General features: G+C 44.7%; 1 protein-coding gene across 4 annotated transcripts in view; it reads right to left on the reverse strand.

The window, feature by feature from the left end:
- The window catches only part of Hipk1 (homeodomain interacting protein kinase 1), a 65235-nt gene that overhangs the window by 38471 nt on the left and 13107 nt on the right, over positions 1-13657 (reverse strand). For 2 of the 4 annotated variants that reach the window (XM_042692269.1, XM_042692270.1), the window contains one exon: positions 1877-2954. In XM_042692269.1, the coding sequence (XP_042548203.1) occupies positions 1877-2954 (1078 nt within the window). Of the gene's footprint in view, positions 1-1876; positions 2955-3678; positions 3699-13657 lie in introns of those variants that run through there. The other 2 variants (XM_042692271.1, XM_042692272.1) reach the window with 2 other exon arrangements.

Below are 13657 nucleotides of genomic sequence, written 5' to 3' on the forward strand. Positions count from 1 at the left end.
CTGGGATGGTGGCTCAGTGGTAGAGTGCTTGCCTTGCATGCCTGAGGCCCTGGGTTCAATTCCCCAGCACCACATAAGCAAAAAGGAAAAAAGCCGGAAGTGGCGCTGTGGCTCAAGTGGTAGAGCACTAGCCTTGAGCTGAAGAGCTGAGGAACAGCACCAAGGTCCAGAGTTCAAGCCCCATGACTGGACCCAAAAACAAAAACAAAAAGCCTGTAATCCTAGCTACCCAGGAGGCTGAGATCTAAGGACTGTGGTTCAAAGCCAGCCCAGGCAGCACAATCCAGAAGACTCATCTCCAATTAACCACCAGAAAACCAGAAGTTGTGCTGTGGCTCAAGTGGTAGAGTGCTAGCCTTGAGCTGAAGAGCTGAAGGACAGCATCCAGGCCCAGAGTTCGAGGCTCATGAAAGACAAAAAAAAAACAAAAAAAAGGAAGAAAAGAAAATAATCATCTAACAATTCTCATTAGTATAAGAAGAAAAATCTAAAAAATAAAATGCTGCTAGAGTTAAATCTAAGAGTATTTCCAAGGTACTTTACCTGCCAAGAATGAACTTGGAATGGAGCTTTTAAAAAAAAAAGCAGCATATGCTCAAACTCATTATAAATAAGTAAATATCGTTATATTTTGAAATGTCCTTAAAAATAGAAAAACTTGAGTACAATAATGGTAGCAAATAAATAAATACGTGTCTGCAAATTCAAGTAGTAACAACCTTCACAATCAGACTGAGCTTATTTTTCCAGTGCTAAGTAAGGAATACCACATATACTAAGTTGGGTCTCACCTATAATCCTAGCTTCTTAGGAGGTGCAAATCAGGAAGATCAGAGTTCAAGGCCCACCTAAAGAAAAAGTCTGAGAGGAAGTGGCGCTGTAGCTCAAGTGGTAGAGCGCTCGCCTTGAGCTGAAGTGCTGAGGGACAGCACCCAGGCCCAGAGTTCAAGCCCCACGACCGACAAAAAAAAAAAAAAAAAAGAAAAAGTCTGAGAAGCCGGGTGCCAGTGGCTCACGCCTGTAATCCCAGCTACTCAAGTCCGTGAGACTCTTATCTCCAATAAACCACTAGAAAACCAGAAGTGGTGCTGTGGCTCAAGTGGTAGAGTGCTTGTCTTGAGCTGAAGAGCGCAGGGACTGTGCCCAAGCCCAGAGTTCAAGCCCCATGACTGACCAAAAAAAAAGAAAAAAAGAAAAAGTCTGAGAGACTACTATATCAACCAATAAAAATCTGGGCATGGAAGCTGCACTTGAGCCACAGTGGCCACTTCCAGCTTTTTCTTATCTCCATTTAACCAGCTAAGAGTGGGAAGCTGAAGTGTGGCTCAAGTAGTAACCAGCCTTGAAGGGAAAAGTCAAGTCTCAAGAGTTCAAGGGAGAACGTGGGGTGCAAGCCCCAGTACCGGCACAAATAAATACATAGAGCCAGGCACCAGTGGCTCACACCTGTTATCCTAGCTACTCAGGAGGCTGAGATCTGAGGATCACGGTTCAATGCCAGCCTGGGCAAGAAAGTCTGTGAGACTCATCTCGAATAAACTACTCAGAAAAAGCTGGAAGTGGCACTATGGCTCAAATGAGAGCTAGCCTTGAGCACAGAGAGGCTCAGGGACAGAGCCCAGGCCTGAAGTTCAAGCCCAAGGACCGGGGAGGAAAAAAAAAACACACAAAAAAAAGCAAAAACAAACAAAAAATAAATAGAATAAAAAAAGCAAAAGAGAATAGGCCTAAGTGTTAGAAGACCTGCCTAGCAAGGGCAAGCAGGTCTTCCAGTAAACCACAATACTTCCCCCAATCTTTTTTGTGGTCTTACAAATTTTAAATGTAAGGACAGACCCCCAGCCTAGCATATGTTTTTTCAATATTTTCCACTTGCCTGTAGTAGCGTGACTGAAGGTAAGTTGAACACACAGCTTTGGAAACGTGACTAGCAGAACCAAAGTCAATGACCTTTACTCGGTAGGGTTGGCGAACTGGATCGACCAGCATTATGTTTTCAGGCTTAAGGTCAGCGTGAATCAGACCCAGACTCTTGAGTTTCATCAAGGCGGTGGCCACCTGCTGCAAGATGGGTCTGATGTACTTGAGTGGCAGTGGGCTAAACTTGTTCTGCTTTAGAAAGTCATACAGGTTCTGCTCCAACATCTCAAACACAAGGCAGGTGTGATTCTTATGCTGAAAGCACTCGTAAGAACGAACAAAATTATACTCATCAGCATTCTCACTGCTTAGGCGGGAGAGGATGCTCACTTCAATCTGCCCTTGTCTGGCATAGGAGGGGTGGTTCTTCAGGATTTTAATAGCCACAATTTCCTTGGTGCTCCGCTTCCAGCACTTTGCCACCTGACCAAACGTCCCCCGGCCGAGGAACTCCAAGACTTCATAGCTGTTGGTCATAGAGCAAAGGATCTCGTGCTGGACAAGCTGGTAATCCCCTTCCCCACTGGAACTGCTCGTTTTGGTGGTCACAGTGGTGGTCGTGGCAGCAGCACCCACCACGGTTCTGTTTTGCAGCATGAGAGGGGGGTGTTCTTCTATGATCTGCACGCTACCGTTGCTGTCAACTTCCTCACTTTTTCTTTTCAATCCACATTTTTGATATGGCTCGAGCAGAGAAACGTTGCTTCTGTGACTCAGGGTCTGGCTGCTTTGGAAGGTGGATGGAGCGGCACTGCCTGAGCTGTCAGCGGCTGTTACCACAATGTGCTCTACGGTGGGTGCTGGGAGGAGGAGACCCTGGTCGTAAGCAGGAATACTGAAATTTGCTACCTGGCTTGAGGAGCTAGCTTGCCCTTGTGTGGCTGGGAGGGCTTTGCTGTGGGTGTAATACTTGTCGCTGCTGCTCTGTCCTGAGACATCCCAGCCAGAGGGTTCTATTTTCAGCTTCTTCGCACTGCAGAAGGCACTCGACGACACTGATGGGGGGGAAAACACCTGCAGCTGTGATGCCATACCTACACAGAGAGAGAAAGATGAGCCAGACCACAGGGAGAAAAGACGCATGTGCAAAGTGTCACGGCCCGTTCTCCCAATCATGAATAGCGTCCAACAACGTACTACATGAACCAAACCCAAGTGTTCAGGAATATTATATTTGAAAAGGACGACTCATAAAAACTGACAAAAGAAAGTAACCAGGTTGGTGACAAGGGTGGAGAGAATCTTCTGAAGAACTTCAGAAAGTTGCTTTATATGAAGAAAACCTCATTAGTAGCTCACGCCTGTAATTGTGGCCACTCAGGAAGTTAAGATCTGGAAAGCCAGCCTGGGCAGGAAAGTTCATGGGACTTCTGTTTCCAATTAACCAGCAAAAAAGACAGAAGTGGAGGTGTGGCTCGAGTGATAAAGAATGCCAGCCTTGAGCAAAAAAGCTCCGGGACAGCACCTAGGCCCTGAGTTCAAGCCCCAAGACCAACACCAAAAAATAAAATAGAAAGAGGAAAAGGCTGAGCCTGGTGATGAACTCCTGTCAGCCTCCCACAAGGCCTGTACTACACAACAAGTTCAAGCCCATCTGTTCTCCAATGTGATAATCTATCTCAGCAGGGGGGGAAATTACCAGGCACAGGTGGCTCACACCTGTAATCCTAGTCACTCAGAAGGCTGAGATCTGAGGATTGCAGTTTGAAGCCAGCCTGAGCAGGAAAATCTGTGAGACTCCTATCTCCAATTAAGTACCAAAAACACAGAAATGGAGCTGTGGCTCAAATGGTAGAGTACTAGCTTTGAGCACAAAAGCTCAGGGACAGTACACATGCCCTGAGCTCAAGCCCCACGGTCTGCTCAAAAACAAAAAGAAAAACAAATAGAAAGTGGAAGTGAAAACACAATCCAGTTGTCTAAATCAATGCCTCAAACTCATTAAGCCACAGATTAGATCCAGATTTTTTTTCATAATAAAGTCCAAGCATTTGACAAAGAATACACCCCATTTCATACTATCTGTTCCCTCCTGACAATCTGACCTTCAGAGGCTTTAAGCCCCCTTTCTCTTTTCAGTATTACTACACCGGATTCGTTCTGTGCAAGTCTAAATCTCCATTGCTAATTCAGACACTTCTCCCTCCCCACCCCATCCAAACCCTAAATGCAAATGATCACTTGATACCTCAACTTGGGACATCTAACGGACACTTCAAATTCAAATTTAACACACACACACACCTCAGCTTTCGATCTCCATTACAAGATGACATCACATATCTAATACTCTGGAGCAATAAGCCTGGGTGTACTCTTCTATATAATGGCAATAGCCCTCTCACAGGGTTGTCCAGAGACACCAGTTATTTAATCAAGGTAAAGTGCTAGTTTCTGACACAAATTTAAGGCATTATCCTCCAAATTCCTGTCCCTGTCCTTCCATGTCTAATGTATATCAATCCTTATCAATTCTATCTCATTAACATACTTAATAACCTTAAAAGCACTCAGGGAATCTGCATTTCTAAACAACACAAATCTTCCCTTTTCCTCAGGGATCTTCCACTACTTTGAGCATAAGATTAAGAATCTTGGTACTGGGAAGGTGGCTCAGTGGTAGAGTGCTTGCTTTGCATGCATGAGGCCCTGGGTTCGATTCCTAAGCATCACATAAGCATAAAGAAAAAAACCGGAAGTGGCGCTGTGGCTCAAGTGGTAGAGCACTAGCCTTGAGCTGAAGAGCTGAGGAACAGCACCTAGGCCCAGAATTCAGGCCCCCACGACTGGACCCAAAAAAAAAAAAAAAGATTAAAAATCTTGAACCATATCTGTACAACATCACCTTGCTTTGCTTTCTTTTTTTTTTTTTTTTTTTTTGGGGGGGGGGTCCAGTCATGAGGCCTGAACTCTGGGCCTGGGCGCTGTCCCTCAGCTCTTCAGCTCAAGGCCAGCGCTCTACCCATTTGAGCCTCAGCGCCACTTCGGACTTTTTTCTTATGTGGTGTTGAGGAATTGAACCCAGGGCCTCATGCATGCAAGGCAAGCGCTCTACCACTGAGCAACCTTCCCAGCCCCTTGCTTTGCTTTCTCTAACCCTTCTTTCTCTAGTTTGTTTTGAAATATGGACTCCCTATGTAGCCCAGGTTGGCCTGCAGTCCTCCTGCCTCCGTTTTCCATGTTATTGGAAGTGCTGGGATTATAGATGTGCGGGCCTCACCTGGCTTTTTCTTTAGTTCTCGTAGAGCTACTCCACATACTCTCAACTCCAGACACTAAAGACTTCAGGCTGAGCACTGTTCCCTAACATTTCTCTCTTCCTCTTCTCTCCCTCAGGCAATATACACTCCATACAATCATTCCTTATCATGGTTTACCACAGACCCTGTGGAAGCTGAGATCTGAGGATTGTGGTTCAAAGCCAGCCCAGGCAGAAAAATTCATGAGACTCTTATTTCCAATTAACCATCAAAAGGCCAGAAGTGCAGCTTTTGTTCAAGTAGTAGAATTCTAACCTTGAGCAAAAGCTCAGAGACAGGATCCATGCCCTAAGTTCAAGCCCCAGGACCGGCACCAACACTCACATGCAAAAGGCAGTGTGTCGGGCTAAAGATTCAGTTCAGTAGAAGAGCTCTTGTCTAAAGTATGCAGGGCCTGGCTCATTTCCTAGATACATTTTTTTTTTGTGCCTTGTTTAACTAAAACACACGTACACTGGAGTTAGGTAGTAAGAAAATATTCTCGGGGCTGGGAAGGTAGCTCAGTGGTAGAGTGCTTGCCTTCTATGCATGAGACCCTGGGTTTGATTCCTCAGCACCACATAAGCAGAAAAAGCCAGAAGTGGCTCTGTGGCTCAAGTGGAAGCCTTAAGCTGAAGAGCTGAGGGACAGTGCCCAAGCCCAGAGTTCAGGTCCCACGAGGGAGAGGAAGAGAGCGTGCACATATATTCTCAACCTTCAGTTTCTAAAATGTGGTTTGGGTTTACTTTAAAGAAGAGTTTCCGTAATTTATCTGAACCTTGAAGAAAGCATAAATGAAAATCTAAGGCCACTGTCCTTTAAGAGTGAGGCCATGAAGCAAAATCTATCTATATTACTAATGAAATGTCAAATAAAAGAAAAATATGAAAACAAAATAGTTCCCTCATTAAAATGTCCTGTTAATATATGTGAAGTATTTATCATCGTAAAATTAAGCCAAACTGAACAAGGAAGTAAAACTTCTACATTGTTTTCCTTTTATCTGCTGAACTCATTGTACTGATCTATCCAAAACATAAACACAACTTTCAGTAACTAGAAGTACTATGAGAAATAATATAACTTCTTCAGTTTGTATCAACTATCTAGAAATAAGGAGTTATAAGGTTTATTCTGAAAAGAATTATGAAATACAATACCTTAGGGAAAAAAAACATCCTGGCTGGGAATGTGGCTCAGTAGTAGAATGCTTGCCTAGCATGCAAGAAGCACTGGGTTTGACTCCTCAGTACAACATAAAAACAGAAAAAGCAAGAAGTGGCGCTGTGGCTCAAGTGGTAGAGTGCTAGCCTTGAGCTAATGAAGTTCAGGGACAGTGCCCAGGTCCTGAGTTCAAGCCTCAGGACCGGCAAAAACAAAACAAAAAAACTATTCATAACTACTCTTTAAAAATACGGCATTTAAGCAGGGAGCTGATGGCTAACACCTGTAATCTTAGCTGCCCAGGAAGCTGAGATCTGAGGATCACCATTCAAAAACCAGCCAAAACCAGCCTGGGCAAGAAAATCTGTGAGACTCTTATCTCCAGAAAGAGTTGGAAGTGGTGCCATGGCTCAAGTGGTAGAGCACTAGCCTTGAGCATAGAGAGGCTCAAGAATAGAACCCTCACCCTCAGTTCAAGCCCCAAGGTCAGGCAAAAAAAAGACGCTAGAATCAACAAATTTGCCTTTGCAAATGGAGATACAGTTCTTGTCGTAGGCAAGACCTCCCAAACAAACTACAAACAGAATTAACATCTGTGGAAATTTTACTAAGTATGAGTCTGTTATAAAAATTACAAATACTTTCAACTCACATGAGAATAGTTCCCATGTTATTTCTGACTTCCTGATAATGTACCCCTTGACTCCAGGAACCAAGTCTATTTCAAACCTCACTTCCCAGAACTTCACCATCTTAGTATAACTGCAAATATGCCACTGCACCAATCTAACACAAGTTGATAGGCACAAGACTAATGCTCAAAAGAAATGGAGATCTGCTCAAATCAGACTTTGAAAAACATTCAAAATAACAGCTTCAGGCGCTGATGGCTCAGGCCTGTAATCCTAGCTACTCAGTAGGCTGAGATTTGAGGATTACAGTTCCAAGCCAGCCTGGGCAGGAATGTCTATTCAACTCTGATCTCCAATAAACCACCAGAAAACCAGAAGTGGCACAGTGGGTCAAGTGGTAGAGTGTTGTCTTGAGCTGAAGAGCTGAGGGACAGTGCCCAGGCCCAGAGTTCAAGTCCCATGATGGACAAAATAAGTAAATACATACATACATAAGTAAATAAATAAATAACAGCTTCCCCATGCCACGGCAGTCACATTAACAAACATCATTTACTGGGTACCCCAACTGTATATAGATAATCATATGACAAAGAATTCCAATATTAGAATCCTGAATGGAATGGTTAGGTGTGACCTCCAAGAGTTAATTTTTCCCAACAGACCTCTAATAAATTCCTGCTGTTGTTCAGTGTCATCTTTGCCTCTTCAAAACAATGTAATAACTAGTGACCTAAATAACCTAAAAGCAGTCTTATATACTAATTTCTTCCTCTAGAACTTGCCCTTAGCTAACATGTACAGATATACATATGCTCTGTACACACTCAGGTACATGAGAGGGAAATTATTTTCCTTTAGCTGGATTATTCCTTAGCCGACCTTAGCAAATACATTTGGAAAAACCTTTAAAACTAGGTTTCTTGCCGGGCGCCGGTGGCTTACTCCTGTAATCCTAGCTACTCAGAAGGCTGAGATCTGAGGATCTCAGTTCAAAGCCAGCCCGGGCAGGAAAGTCCGTGAAACTTTTTTTTTTTTTTTTTGCCAGTCGTGGGGCCTGAACTCTGGGCCTGGGCGCTGTCCCTCAGCTCTTCAGCTCAAGGCTAGAGCTCTACCACTTGAGCCACAGTGCCACTTCTGGCTTTTTCTGCTTATGTAGTGCTGAGGAATCGAACCCAGGGCCTCATGCATGCAAGGCAAGCACTCTACCACTGAGTTACCTTCCCAGCCCCTGTGAAACTCTTATCTCCAGTAAACCACTAGAAAATCGGAAGTGGCACTGTAGCTCAAGTGGTAAAGTGCTAACCTTGAGCGAAGAACGCAGGGACCGCGCCTCTAAGCCCAGAGTTCAAGCCCCATGACTGACAAAAAAAACAAAAGGAGGCTTCTTCATATTGGGTCAGGTTCCCACAGCACCCTGGGATTCTTTTTTTTTTTTTGTCGGTCGTGGGACTTGAACTCTGGGCTTGGGCGCAGTCCCTGCGCTCTTCAGTTCAAAGCGAGCACTCTACCGCTTGAGCCACAGCGCCACTTCTGGTTTTCTAGTGGTTTATTGGAGATACGAGGCCATGGATTTTCCTGCCCGGGGTTGGCTTTGAACTGTGATCCTCAGATCTCAGCCTCCTGAATAGCTAGGATTACAAGTATGAGCCACCGGCACCCAGCTAGCACCCTGGGATTCTTTATACTTTATCACACTTACACAAACATATTTTGTTCGTTAAACAAAGTTATTGTTTTTCTTTTTTTTTCTTTTTGCTTATGTGGTGCTGGGGAATCGAACCCAGGGCCTCATGCATGCAAGGCAAGCGCTCTACCACTGAGCCACCTTCCCAGCCCCAAGTTATTGTTTTTCTATAACAAACATGTTGAGACCTATTATCTTTCTGCCAGGGACTATTCTACACCTAAGAGTGGTATTCAATATGGACAAAATCTCTTATCTCTTGAGCTTATATATACACAGAAATACACACCTTCTCTCTCCAAGAAATAGCAACTAGTGTTAAATGCACTGAAGAAAGCAAACATGAGGATATAAAGGATACAGTGGCCAGGAAAGGCCTTTTGTTGATGGTAGCATTTAAACTAAGACTGATAGGGAGCCACTCAGGTGAAAAGAGATAGAAGCACTTTTGAGGAAGAGATGAGTGTGACAGAATGGAACAGTAGAGAAAGTAGTGAAAGAAGCAGGACCCAAAAAGGCAGACAAGGAGAGGCTCACATTCTAACTTGTGGGTTGCTCTGGATTGTAAGTGTCACCATTCATAATTACTTCAATAAATCTGACTGCTACACTTTAAGATCCTTAGGGACAATCTTCAATATACAGTACTACAGTGTCATTAACTATTGTCCCTTTTCCTTTCTCAATCTCTCTCTGCCTCCACTCTTCCAGTTCTGCATAATGACTGGCATACACAATGGGTAAACACTAGCTAGAATAGAAAGGCATAACTCACATATACCTTTCTACACATACTTCTCAAATATATAAACATATGGAGATCTCAGAAGGCAATAAGACAGTATATATGTGTCTATATATACACACATATACACACATATATACTGATATATACACAAATATACATATACCTACACACATATATATACACACGCACACATATGTGTGCGTGTGTGTGAAATATAGTCCTATAGAAGGAAAAAGTGAGGGCTGGGAAGGTGGCTCAGTGGTAGAGCACTTGCCTTGCATGCCTGAAGCCCTAGGTTGGATTCCTCAGCACCACATAAGCAAAAAGAAAAAAGCCAGAAGTGGCGCTGTGGCTCAAGTGGTAGAGCGCTAGCCTTGAGCTGAAGAGCTGAGGGACAGCGCCCAGGCCCAGAGTTTAGGCCCCATGACCAGACAAAAAAAAAAAAGAAGGAAAAGTGAGCCTGGAACCTGCAAAACACTACTGAACCAAAGTTCGCCCCCTCCTTCCTGTAGTATTTACTTCGCTCCAATGCAAATATATAACAACCCAGTTACTCAACTGGTACTGCAAAATCAGGGCATGGAAAAAAGGAGTGCTAGCTACCAGCATAACTACAATTATACATAACTTCAGCTGTTTAAAAAATGCTCTGGCCATGCGCTGGTGGCTCACATCTGTAATCCTAGCTACTCAGGAAGCTGAGATCTAAGGATCAGGGCAGAAAAGTCCCCATGAGACTCTTATCTCCAATTAACCACTCAAAAACTGAAAGTGGTGCTGTGGCTCAAAGTGGTAGAGAGCTAGCTTTGAGTAAAAGAGTTCAGGGACCAGTTGTGGGCTTGCCCCACAACTGACCAAAAAAACAAACAAACAAACAAAAAAAACTGAGGAGAGAAGGATGGTAGGCAAATGCAGTTATGATACTCAATTACATATGTGAAAATAGGTAAGGAGAGAATGGATGAGGTTGGGACAGATGAGAAAAGAAGGAAGGAGTGATGCTGATCAAGATGCACTGTATTCATAAAAGATGTGATTTAAAACTCCTATGTATAACTACTTCAAGATAATAAATTTTAAGCTGCAGATATTAGTAAACTGGCTGAAGGATGCTTTCTTTGTATGCGGGATATGTTTTTCTAAATTTCAATAATTCTCTTTGATTTGGAAAAACAAATGAAAAATGAAAAAACAAAAAGTGCTTTGAGAAAGGAAAAAGGCACAAGAACAAGGTCAAGTTAAGAAAGCAGAAATCAGTAAGAAGTATAAATAATATTAAGAGGGAGAATTCCATTCAGTTGGGCTAGTAGAAGGCAGAAGGTTCTAAGTAAAGTAACAATGGTTTGGCAGATGGGGGTGGAAGTCTCTTTCACAGAGAATATGATAACTTTTGCCAGCATGCCAAGGGATGTGACAAAATGAGTAACTGTGTAGAGCATGAAGACATTTTTGGCTAGAAAACACAGTGGCCAAAAAAAAAAAAGATCAGTACAAGACTTCCCCCACCCCTCACCCCCGGCTTTTTTCTGTGTATGTGGTACTGAGGAATCTACCCCAAGGCTTCATACATGCTAGGCAAGCACTCTACCACTAGGCCACATTCCCAGCCCCAGAGTGCAGGACTTTTACAGCTAACAGATCTTTCTAAAATCCCTAATTCTAAGATGGAAATAAAGGAGACTCAAAAAGACTTAAGGAGTTTCACACACAGCTAATGAGCAGAAATGCCAATGAGGAATTCAGATCTTCTGATTCTTTTCTGTTAAACATATGGAAAAAGCACAGTACCAGTTGCCCTTAAAAATATCCAAAAGAAATATAACTAAGTTTCCTTATCTCCAGTGACCTCAGAATGCTGCTAAAAGTGATATAACCCCCAAAAGAGGAAAAATGGACTTTACACCCTGCTATGTAATTGTTTAAAGCACCAAATTATGTGATATAGAAACATTAGGCATGTAGGGGCTGGATTTCAACAACTAAAAAGGACACTAGGAACAAAACAAAAAAGGATTCAAAGGGCTGGGAGTGTGGCTCAGTGGTAGAGTGCTTGCCTAACACACATGAAGCCCTGGGTTCCATTCCTCAGTACCACATACATAGAAAAAGCCAGAAGTGGCACTGTGGCTCAAGTGGTAGAGTGCTAGCCTTGAGCAAAAAGAAGCTCACAGAGCGCCCAGGCCAGATACGGGAGAATCCCTTGAGCTGGAGTTTGAGGTCAGGTCAACATAGCAATATCTAGTCTCCTTTAAAAAAAAAATATTGGTAACTTGTGTTCAGAATGGTATGAACCATAGAGGAAGAAATTGAGAAGGAATTAATAGTAATCATTTTAAGAAACAAAAACATTCTGGCAACTGGCAGATCAAGCAGCTTGTTTACAAAATTACTTGAAATTACGAAAAGACCAATTACACAAAGGTCAGGTGCCAGTGGCTCACAACTGTAATTGTATCTACTCAGGAGGTTGCAATCAGGATCAGGGTTGGAAGCCAGCCTTCGTGGCAAAGTTGGGAAGACACGTTATCTCCTATTAACCACCAGAAAATCGGAAATGTCATGGCTCAAAGTGTTAGAGTGCTAGTTACAATACACAACTAACAACCTATACAAATTCCTAATGTAAGAAATTCACAAGGCAGATTTGGTTCATTCATTTCTGCCAACAAAACAGTGACAGAGCAGTACTTACAAAAACAAATACATGTAATGAAAAAATTCTGTTTTCCAGAGAACTGTGAATTTTGACAATTTTTTTTTTGGTCGGTTGTGGGGCCTGAACTCTGGACCTGGGCGCTGTCCCTCACTTCAGCTCCAGGGTAGCGCTCTACCACTTGAGCCACAGCACCACTTCAAACCGAGGGCCTCATGCATGTAAGGCAAGCACTCTATCACTGAGCTACCTTCCCAGCCCCTGACATTTTCTTCTAAGAGAAAGTTCTAGTTTGGTTGTAAACTTCATTGCTCTAAAACCTGTAACAGGGGCTGGGAAGGTGGTTTAGCGGTAGAGTGTTTGTCAAGTATACATGAAGCCCTGGGTTTGATTCCTCATTACCACTTACACAGAAAAAGCTGGAAGTGGCGCTATGGCTCAAGTGGTAGAGCACTAACCTTGAGCAAAAGAAGCTCAGGGACAGTACCCTGACCCTGAGTTCAAGCCCCAGGACAAGCAAAAATTAAATTAAAAAAAACAAAAAACCTAGAATGTCCAGATGTGGCTAGACTATTCCATCTGCCAAAGACTCCAAGTACAGCTTAGGTGGTAGAGCACCTCCAACCTGAGAGTGGCTCAGTATTCAGACCCCAAGGAAGAGTTACCACCAGCCAAAACCCTACTGCTGACCGCGGTATACTGAGTTCTCATACGCCATTCCACCCAGAGGCTGTGCGGCCTCCAAGCTCAAACCCAAACCCTACACCGAATACATTCTGAACAGAAACACTGTCTTCTTAAAGCCAACGACAGTCTTCGCCCTGTCATTAGAGAACAGAGAGACCCCGAGGTCCCAGCACCCAACCACAGCGGCACACAGCAAAGACGTTTAAAGGCTTAGAGAAGGTTCTAGGCCCCGCGCGGAGGGGAGGGCTAGCGAAGGCTCGTGCTCCCTGTAGTCCAGAGACTGACAGCGTTACAAACACAAGGCTGTGGCTTCTATGAGGACCGGGGCCACTGGTTTGGCCCACTGCCCTCCACGTCACGCCGCTGGCCGCGCGGGGGGCCCAGGGACGGATGGGAGTGCGCACACAAGAGTGCGCGGACAGGGACGGGCATGCGCACACACGAATGCACGGACAGGGACGGGCATGCGCACACACGAGTGCGAGGACGAGGACGGGCAAGCGCACACACGAGTGCGCGGACATGGACGGGCATGCGCACACACGAATGCACGGACAGGGACGGGCATGCGCACACACGAGTGCGAGGACGAAGACGGGCGTGCGCACACACGAGTGCGCGGACGGGGACGGGCGTGAGCACACACGAGTGCGCGGACTTGGACGGGCATGCGCACACACGAATGCACGGACAGGGACGGGCATGCGCACACACGAGTGCGCGGCCGAGGACGGGCGTGCGCACACACGAGTGCGGACAGGGACGGGCGTGCGCACACACGAGTGCGCGGCCGAGGACGGGGACGGGCGTGCGCACACACGAGTACGAGGACAAGGACGGGCATGCGCACACACGAGTGCGAGGACGAGGACCGGCGTGCGTGCACACACACACACACACACACACACGAGTTCGTGGACGAGGACG

The sequence above is a fragment of the Dipodomys spectabilis genome, unplaced genomic scaffold (assembly GCF_019054845.1).
Source record: "Dipodomys spectabilis isolate Male_0828 unplaced genomic scaffold, ASM1905484v1 ptg000148l, whole genome shotgun sequence".
NCBI lineage: Eukaryota > Metazoa > Chordata > Mammalia > Rodentia > Heteromyidae > Dipodomys > Dipodomys spectabilis.